Raw genomic sequence first — 10833 nt, 5'->3', positions numbered from 1 at the left:
AATATAAATCTTATAAATACTTTGAATTTTAAAAATTATTTAAATTTTTTTTATAATTTTTGTTAAAAATTTAATTTATTCATTTTCAAAATTTATAAAAACCAAATGTGTATTTACACTAATTTGCTATTTGAGTTATTTGAATTATTCAAATTGTAAAATTTAACTTGATTCAAACTTGAAAAAATCAAATAATTCGATTCGATTAATTCAAAATTCGAAATTTTTTTGAGTAAAAAAGTTTCGCTCACCCCAATTTAACTTCGCTCCCACAGCCACAGGCTTAAAACAACAATGTCCACTCCAACGAAAGGGAAACCAAAAGGTAATTTAGCAAAGAGTTAAAATATCAATCCCAACATAAATACAACAATCTCCATGCATTATTATTATTGGAAAATTAAAGGATCACAAATTATGACTATGCATGATGATGAACACCATTTTCGCCTTCCTTGTCTTTTCGTGCGGCAGCTCTTAATTTACGTTGCTCCTCCTTATAAATTCGATTCCTTCGTTGAAACTGCCATTGTTATCAAGATTGGCCACAATGAATGTCAGTATATGAAATGGATCCCAGCACCAATTAAATCAAACATCCATATGGATCATGGGATTAAAACAAAATATCTACATTCAAATTATAATGCTAAGTAATATGAAATTTTCTTTGCCATTGACCTAAGTTAACATCTAACTTGGTTTTTGGAGTAGAGAATGATAAAAGGTAAGATACACTAAATAATCACAAGCTCATTTATCCTTCGTGATTATGCATTCAGACTAGTTGCTCCTGTAAAAACCATTAAAATACCATTTGATGGAGAATGTATTAGAGTTTTCCACAATAAATCACACACTTGAAATCGTTTTCATCTCGTGACTGTTTCGTAGGTTACAGAAAATTGACATCTTTTAAGCAAAACTGCAAGCAAATTCCAGTAAACTCGTAAAACTTTACGAATAAAAAGTTCCATTAAATTCCCTAAAACTGCCTCAATGTCACAGCTATATTGATTCAGATGCTTGGCATTGTAGCTTTAATACCTTTTGAATGACACACTCTATGTTTCTTGGATACCAGCGGCAGTATGAGTGGAAAAACTTGCATTTATCAATTTACAACAACATACATACGTTAGCAATTCAACAATCCAGAATTTATCATTCTACCATGTGCCACATCTTTGTATTAATCAAATTTTATTGAATGAAACAGTAATAAATAAGAATTCATTTATATAGAAGATTATGAAGTACGAACCAAATCTTGATGAGTACAATTCGAAATGGTCATCAACATGTTGACATTTAAATATCACATAAGTTTTCTTGCATAAAACAATTAAAATGGAATATTTGCTTATAAACAATAAAACTTTAGCCAGAAACATATCTGGTGGGTAAATTTTTCCTATAATTTCAAAGACCATAACCTCAGTGCAGTGGCTAGGAGATGATAATTTTCCCACTGCTTTTGATGGGATTCAGATCGACCATAAAGCATTGATCTTATCATCCTCGTGACATAAAGCTATCGTCATATAAGATCCCTAAGTTACTAACAAACACAGTGAATAGGTCAACCTTAACTTCAAAGAGATAGCATGATACCAAACACCACCTAGAGGTAAAAGACTTCTCAAACTAATGAAGCTATCTATAACTGGATGATCTGGTCCCAGCAGCAGAACAAAGGGTGTGCTTGGTTGGGTGGAAAAGTGGAGGGATGGGAGGAGGAAGTGGAAAAGTGGGGAAAAAATGAATTTTGCATGTGCTTGATTGGAAAGGAAAGTGAGAGGAAAGAAAATAGAAGAGATGATCATTTTTCATCCTAATGCATTAAAATCAACCCTTCCAAATTGGAAAGATGAGAGGAGAAAATGAGGGAGAGGTGTATGCTAGTTCAAAATTATGCATTTTTCAAATGTTTTATTTTCTATCCTTTCATTTTTCAACTCTACCAAGCAATTGTTGACATTTCTTCCCATTTTTCCATCTTTCCTACCAAGCACACCTATGGAAAGAAAAATTATGTTTTCCATCCTTCAAATCAAAAGGTAATCTCTCACATTCTGCTAGAGAAGAAATTAGAAAAACGATAAACCCTATTGGCTGACGCCACAAATTCCATCCCCAAAAACCATATTTTGATTGCGCCTCAACTATATCAACTGTACTTTAACTGTTAGATAATTATAGTCGATGATAACATCTAGTTTTCTATCCCTTCAATTTTCTTTCTACTCTACCAAAGCCCAAGGGCCAGTTTACTATTGAGGTGGAAAAAAGCTTAGTAAAAGTGCTTTAATGAGGCTAAGAAAGTAATTTCAGCCAAAAGCACTTTTGCAAAAGCGAAAAGCTAAAATTCTTGACTTATTAGCTTGGGTTAAAATCTCAATTCTAAAACATGGTACGGTTTGAAAAGCTCCTAGCATTGCTTTTAGCTTGAAATCATAGTTTGAGTTGAAAAACACTTTTCAACCTCAATGGTAAACGGAGCCTAGAACATAAAAAAGCATTAATATTAATACTTGATTCATAAGCAGAAATGGGATCATCGAGATAAATCCAATTCTTTTTTTTTTCCAACTTAGAATCTAAGCATGCAACGGACAGCAGTGGCTTGGATGCGAAATTACGATTGGAAAAAATCAATGCAACGTTCTCATTTGCAAAAAAATCCTCAAAAGAAACTAACTGAACCAATTCCAACCACTTACGAGCTTGAGGACGACCGTCAAGTCGTGAAATTCAGTGAAGCCCAAGAACAAAGCACGAAATTCAATAAACAAAAAAAGAGAGTTAATCTATCTCATAAGAAACGCGTCAACTCCAGAATAATTATAGCTAAATGGATCAAGAACTAATTAGACACTTCATTGGCGAGAGTACAAAAAGAATTAGGGTTTGGGGAACATTTAAATGGGAAAAATAAAATAAAATCCATAAATCTGGGATCTAATCGAAAGGAAATAAAATTAAAACTTAAAGAAGGGGAAATAATTACTTCTTTAGAATGGTGGAGGCACTCGAGATAATCTTCACGGAGAAGTCCACAGTCCTTGGGCTCTCTGCAACGGGACATGCACTCGCTGAAGTCGACCCAGAAATCGTAGCACCTGCCTTTGTTACCGTTGATTCCCCACCCGGATGCCATCACACTATTTTTCTACCTCTCTTGTCCGCTCGATCAAGATGGATTATATACTGTAAAATTTCCAATTTAATTGTGCAGAGAAGTGATGAAAAGACTCTTTCAGTAGTTTCAATCTTGTAGCCGGGAATTACCAAAATACCAGACAATTGGGCTTACGGGGCGACGCATGGACAACCGGGCCTCATCCAGTTTTGCTGGGTCACTATCAATCCATTTACTCGATGTTGGGTTAGCTCTAATTGGAGATTAAAAATATAATAATTATTTGGGATAAATAGTAAAAGTACACGTGGACTTTAATTTAATATGTAATTTGATATATAAATTTTGTTTTGGTGTCATTATATATCGGAATTTGTGGTTTTGTTTCAAAATGTATATGTGAAACTTTAATTTCAATTCAATTGTACACGTTTAAATAAATATATACATTCATTTATTTTTATTTTAGATAAATATAATTATTTGTGTATGTAATATGTAAAATTAAAATGATGATACATCGATAATTGTGTTAATAAATTTTTTGGATTAAATAAAATTTTATGTATAAAATTGCATAAAATCAAGGTTCATGTGTAACATTGCATATTAGACAAAAAAAATTTAGTTTTGAGATTTGTAGCACCCCACACCCGACCCGGTTGTCGGATCCGAATGAAAAACACTACATTCGTTGTCGAAGCAACTAGGATTAACCTTTCTTTTAAATTCAACTCAAACATCAAGCATTAACCATATTATACAAAATAATTATTTCAAATATAGACAAGTTAAAACATTCAAATATTTTATAATTTCATGAAAACAAGTTCAAGGATATTAATTAAAACAAATAAAACTAGTTCCCATTCAACGTCAACATAGTGTGTACTTTTATCATAATTTACAAAACATTCATATAGATTAAAATCAAGTTCAAGTCAAATTAAACACCTTTAAAAGATTTTTAATCGAATTTTAGGTGTTCGGAAATGATCATGATTGAGTTTAGGTCTTTGGAGGTCACAACAAGGGAGAGACCTCTATTTGGACCAGTTGTATTGGTACATAGGGTACTTTTAATGATGCTTTTGGGTGTTACTATTCAATTTTTTGCTGTTGATTTACTTGTATTGATACATTTGACCACTTATATCGGTAGAAGTTTGCCAGGACCCTAAAATGACCCAAAAATTCACTTAGTTTGATCCAAAACAACACCAATTCATTTCAACATACTATAGAACACTAAAAGCTAGTTTAAAACACCATTTCAAGCATATTCAACACTTAAAAACCACATATTCACAAACATGTACTCATTATTACTAAATTCATGCATCAAATCCATTTAATTGGCATGCAAACAACTTCTCAAACATGTATAAACATGGCAAATTAAACATGCATATCATCATATCCCTAATTATAACATATATTCACATCACCATACATGTATGATCACATTCAATATACAAGCCATTAACATGGTAAGTACCCAAAACATCAAAATAAGTTCAAAGACTAATTATGTTGTTAGGCACATGCCATTTTGCTACAAGACATATTAAAAGTTATACAAATTTTGCTGAGTCGAGAATTGAGTTCTAAATGTTGTTATACTTCTCAGGTCCTCGAGGTCTAACGTTACCTGTGCACATAAATAAACAAACCGTACACTAAGCAATAGAGCTCAGTGATGCTATCATGATTCGAACAAGTAATCAATTATAACCAAAATAAACATGTACATTTAATATGAAAGTCAACAATAGCTTAAACCATATTTACATTTCTTGTATCATGCTTTCATGCTTAGTTTCATGTTACATATCAACATTTGAAGTTAACTATAATGCTATCTCAGTTACATATGAATTAAATCATATCATATGAACAATTTCATTTTCTCATTTCATACTCAGATATATTAATTCGTTTTATGTCTGTGTAACATCCTAAAAACATTTTTGGTCATAAACAACATAATTTCAAAAAGCATGTGTTAAAATTTTCAAAATGAATAAAATATGAATTATTAGTGATAGTAGAGAAGGTGGAGGGATACCAGATAAAATTTAAAAAGACTTGTGTATTAAGAGAAATAAATCTAAAGTATCAACTAAATCACAAGAATGCAAAAAGTATTGGGGAAAAGTGAGAAATTAAAAGTATAAAAGGATTAAATTGAAAAAAGTGGGAAAAAATCTACTCATTAATAACACGATTGGTTGATCAAAGTTACTGATGGATCCTCGAGCGAGTGATAGGTACCACTGTTGAGCAGTGTTGGAGAGGGTCATGGAAAAAGCTCTGCATTTTACTACATCGGAGGCTCCAAATATGTTCATATGGTTGCTGTAGTAGGCAAGGTGGTCTTCTGGGTCACTCACACCATTGTAGTACAACTTAGGGAACTTAAAAGAGGTAGAAAGGTTGTGGGTTAAGACAAATAGGGCTAAGGGTTCGTTGGCATAGCTCCAAGAAACTTTATTGGTTTAGAATCCTTGGTCTCTTGTAGCAACTCCAGCCTAAGGTTGCAATTTGTTCATCAGCGGAAGCAACTTTGTTCTGAACCCCTTGAGGCTCGTGTATAACTTCATCATTATGCTCCTTTCCATTCCTACGAACAGTGGATTGAGCTGAGCCTTCTAGATGTAGCAGAAGGGGTAAGTCGGCATCTTTAGTTATACGCAATTCTGCAATCAGTTGTGCATTATGAGTATTTTGCAGGTCCAATAGATGTTGGTGCTCTTGCTATTCCTAGAGCTGGTGTTGCTGAGCCAGGAGTTGCTTTTCCATGAGACGCATTTTCTTTTACATCTTGGTGACTTAGGGCCTATTTAGTAGTGCTTAAAAAAAGCACTTTTGGCTGAAATTTTTGATTTTTTAAAAGTGATTTTCAAAAGCACTTTTGAAAAGGAAAAGTTAAAATTTTAGCTTTTCCTCTCCCAAAAGCACTTTTGGTGTCTAATTACTTTTTCACCCCTCCAATAACATAGTATTTTTCTTTTTTTTTTGTGCTTAATTACAAATGTGTTAAAATCATTAATTAAAATAAAAATATTTTTAAAATACAAATTGCAAATATTTAATGGTTATATTTAAATATTTAAAATATAGTTTATATATTCTAATTAAATTTTATAAATAATTAATATTTATTGCTTAAAAACATTTAAAATTTATATTTCATATTTTAAAATATTAACAACAAGTTATAATAATTTTTTATATTCTTACTAAAATATAATAATATTAACTAATTTAAATATTATTTAAATGTATATTTCTTCCTTAATAATAACATGTCTAAAATGAAAATTTTATTTCTCAAAAGCACTTTTTGATAGCAATGCTAAACACTCAACTTTTAAATCAAACTTTTCAAAAATACTTCTCAAAAGCATTGCTAAACTAGCCCTTAGCATTGGGCCAGTGTCATGGGCCAAGATGCAAAGCCCATAACCATCGCACACAATACATCCTATGGAAGTTTATCATTGAGATAGGGACCGTTTAGCCCACAAGAACTGACCCGATTCCAAGAACTAATAAAGAAGCCTGGGTGGCCCAAACAAACTGGCCCGTTGCTTGGAAAGATTGAAGGCTCATCTACAAAGTATGACAAATTCAAAGATATGCAATCTTAGAGATAACTTGTAGTCTTAGAAGATATGATAATGTAATATTAGATATTTGATTTGTAGATAGCTTTTAATCTTAGCCGTCGATGTAACTTAATATTGACCGTTGGTTTTGGGTGAGCTCAACTATAAATAGAGAACCTCTCCTTCACTTGTAAATCATCCATTGTATCTTGAATTCTTAAGAGAAATAGAATTCATGAGAGCATTCTCTCAAACTCTTTCTTGTGTTTTTAGCTTTTCTGTGGCTTTGTTCTTATATTTCATATTCGTTCATATTTGTTCTTCCTTGGTGCCTTAGAAGAATTCTGTTGAATTCTCAATTGTTGGTAGTTAGGCTTAGGGCTGTGCATTATTCGATTAAAACCAAATTTTTTCGGTTAACCGACCGAGTTCGGTTAATCGGTCGGTTAACCGAAAAAATTTGGTCAGGGATCGGTTAAGTTTTTTTGGTTTGTTCGGTTAATAGTTAAATCGGTTCGACACGGGTCAGTTAACTGAAAAAATTCGGGTAAACCGAATTTACACCCTAGGCCTACTCCCTCCCAATTTAAACCCAGCCCAATTTAAATCCAGCCCAATTTTCTCTTAGGCTTACCGAATAGGACAGCCCAAATTCAAGTATTCAACAGCCCTGGCCCTAGAACGGTAGAACCTGGCCTGCTGTCCATTACCATTTGGTCTATTTCTCAGCAGCAGATTTCACAACACCCCTCCAGCCCTCCTCCCTAATTTCACAATTTTCACTTTCACTTTCACTCTCACTCGCACTGTCACGACTCACACACACAGTCCCAAGCAACACCCGTAGCCAGTAGCCCTAAATCTCAGTCTCAGTCTCAGAAGGGAAGGGATTTGTTGGAAGTTTACCAACAAGCTGCTGCTGAAACTTATTGGTCTGCTTGTATTCCGATAGCTGGCATAATCCCATCAAATTAATATTTAGAATGGAATTAGTAATTCCAATTAAACTATGGTTGAACTTTGCGTAACCATATTTAATATTTAAGATGAGAAAGTCAGCAATGGAGCTATTATTTATAACGGTATTTGCCAAAGGCAGAAGCTGGTTTAAAATAAAGAGCAAATGGGTCCAAGAATGAAAAAGAGCTGTTTGAATGCAAATACCTGGAAAAATTTCCATTTCCCCCTCTTTAATGTTCAAAGTTCAAACATTTCCATGTCTTATTCTTACATGTAATTTTTAGTCTTTTAACGTAATAACTAAGTTCATTTTAATATTTCAATTTCATTGGCTTTAGTACTTAAATTGACAATTAGATTTATTTTTATCAACTTAAAATATGTAAAAGTTTAATAATGTGACATAATCTCAAAGTGTCAATTCGGGTAATTCGGGTAATTTTCGGTTAATTCGGGTAAGTCGGGTAAGTTGAGTAATTCGGGTAAGTTGGGTAATTCGGATAATTCGGGTAATTTTTAACCAAAAATGAACAACACATATTTTTCGGTTAATTCGGTTAACTGACCTTATTAACCGAAAAAAATTCGGTTCGGTTATTTTTTTTTAAAAAAATTCGGTTCGATTAACGGTTAAAAATTTTGAGAGGTCGGTTAATTCAGTTATAATAATTTCGGGTCGGTTAACCGAATGAACACCCCTAGTTAGGCAGACTTAGGCCTTTTTTTAGCGAAGAAACTGCCTTGGGAAAAATCTAAGTCTGTGACACTAGAAGCTTGTTGTTGTTGAGAGGCTTGATCTAGTGGCATAACAACTGTGGTTGGCTTAGATGGAGAAACCAAACGAGAAAAGAATTGCCTGAGAAGTCATCTCTAGGATATTGTGGAATGGCTGGAGGACGTTGGGTACCTGAGACAACTGGTGGGGAATGACGACCGAGTTGGCCAAAGAAGTAGAAAGGGAAATATTGAAGGCAACCATGAACTCAGAAAAAGCCTCGATAGGAGTAATAGCTGTGTGAGTTGGTGTTTGAGTGCTATGATTCAAGGTTCTGCATCTTCAGGGTTATAATCAAGGGAAATGCTTTGGGTGTTATTTGTAAAGCAACTGGGCAGGGGCATAAAGACATTAATTATTTGTTAACGCCATTTCTTACTAATTATCACTATTATTAAGCGTAAAGTTTGATATGAGAACGAAATAAATTAATTGCATTTATGGATGATTGTATATTTTGCTCACTCCTATATTTAAGTTAACAATATTTTTTTAATTGGTTAAAATAATGTCACATTAGTTATTGTAATAAAAAATAAATTACATAAATAGCCATTTAATTATAAATTTTTTTGTTTTAAGCACCCAAAATAAAAAGTTTACAATTTAAGTACCCATGTTATATAATTCGGTCATTTTGGTCACTCCTGTTAAAATCACAAAAGACAAGCTGACATGGCAATTAAAAAAATTGCTATAATAACAAATTTAACCCTCAACTTTTACATATTATATTGATTTAGTCATAATTTTAAAAAATTAACTTTCAAAATTTACAAATGTTCTCAATTTGATCCTAACTTTAAAAAATTCAAAGAAACATATAAAAATACATAAATATTTTATTTTTTATTCAAACATATATTATTTTTAAATTTTTTATTGAAAACTGATGAATCAAAATAATCTAGTGAATTTGATTCAAGTCGATTTGATTACCTTCAATACAAATTCGAATTTTTAAAAATCATAATCTTCTCCTATTTTACAATATGAATTCTAACTGAAGTTTTCACTTACCCAATTACGAAAAATGAGAAACCATCCAAATGCCAAGTATGGATGACATCTAAATCACTCTTCAACACTAGCTCCATCCACCCATCATGGATGGATCCCTGATGCTACGAATACTCGATTCACTACTCCAACTTTTGAAGAATTTGAGGGGAATTCGTCCAGCACGTAAACACCATTCCTTCCATTGGCGAAGGCATTAACCAACTTTAATGGAGTTTCCGGTGTAACATAAGATACATTGTTGACGGTATAATGTGGTTCACCATCGATCTCTACAACAAAGCTTCGAAGAATAAAGGATTGTGATAATAATTTTGGTGGGTGGGAAAGGGAGGGGGATAGAGTGAGGGTAAAGACGGTGGTGGGGGAAGGGGAGAGGGAGAGGGATAGGTTGGGAGAGAATTTTTTATTTTATTTAATATTAATAATAATATAAAATTTAAATTTATTATTATTTTAAAAATATTTATGTATTTTTATATGTTTCTTTTAATTTTCTAGAATTAGGATCAAATTGAGAATATTTGTAACATCCCATACTTGACCCGATTGCTAGGTCCAAGCTATGGGATGCCACATTCGTTGTCTGGGCAACTACAATCAAATACAATCCATTTTAATAGTAAAGACATATTATTAAATTTAGTACATAATTATAACATGATATACAAACATTCTCGAGTCTCGTACAAGCTTACGAAAGCTCTTAAGATGACTCGAGGTCGAATAAGGACCAAAATATAAAATTTGGAAACTATCGAGTTAACATCGTGACTTCGGGGGTTCTAAATCGCGAAGCAGTTCATTGTTGATTTCCTTGACGCGATGTGATCATTTGTTTCCAAAAAGGTCTAAATGGTATCAATTTGTATCACTTAAACACAAAAACCAATTCTTCAATTCAGAGATACCATTTTTATATGTTCATTTCTAACCTTTAACATTGAATATACATATACATTACACAATATATCATTTCTACTTTCCTACCAATGATAATTTTCACATTTTTATTCATTTGGTACCAATTCGTTACATCCAATCTAATATCACATATGCATATCAAGTTCTCTTCAACTTCAACAATCACAAAACATACCATATGCAATACCATTTGGTCATAGAGTTAACCCTTACTAACCTAAATATCAACATGATCATATAATATACAAAACCAACTCAAAACCTAGGTACATGCCTTATATCAAAATGTAAAAGAAACTATAAAAACATTGCTAAGTTGAGGGCTACAAATTGGATACTGAGTTACTTCTCGAGATTTCGAAATCCATCTTAACTTGCGTATGGAATAAACAAACCATACA

The 10833-nt window shown here is 32.6% G+C and overlaps 1 protein-coding gene across 1 annotated transcript; it reads right to left on the bottom strand.

Moving 5' to 3' along the window:
- Window positions 1–309: 309 nt before the first annotated feature.
- On the bottom strand, window positions 310–3272 carry LOC107946078 (NADH dehydrogenase [ubiquinone] iron-sulfur protein 5-B). Its single transcript, XM_016880265.2, has 2 exons — window positions 3011–3272; window positions 310–523 (listed from the first exon to the last, which is right to left on the bottom strand). The coding sequence occupies exons 1-2, from the start codon at window positions 3158–3160 to the stop codon at window positions 422–424; spliced, it is 252 nt and encodes an 83-aa protein (XP_016735754.1). The 5' UTR covers window positions 3161–3272; the 3' UTR covers window positions 310–421.
- Between the last annotated feature and the right edge of the window lie 7561 nt (window positions 3273–10833).

Source organism: Gossypium hirsutum, chromosome D12 (assembly GCF_007990345.1).
Source record: "Gossypium hirsutum isolate 1008001.06 chromosome D12, Gossypium_hirsutum_v2.1, whole genome shotgun sequence".
NCBI classification, from domain to species: Eukaryota; Viridiplantae; Streptophyta; class Magnoliopsida; order Malvales; family Malvaceae; genus Gossypium; species Gossypium hirsutum.
This window is presented reverse-complemented; position numbering and strand designations above follow the sequence as displayed.

What these genes read in the sequence shown, in the direction of transcription:
- LOC107946078 (XM_016880265.2), bottom strand. Translation starts at nt 3,160, where the DNA reads ATGGCATCCGGGTGGGGAATCAACGGTAACAAAGGCAGGTGCTACGAT. An exon ending in GCCTCCACCATTCTAAAGAA is followed by an intron (nt 524 to 3,010) that starts GTAATTATTTCC and finishes TAACAATGGCAG; the next exon opens with TTTCAACGAAGGAATCGAAT.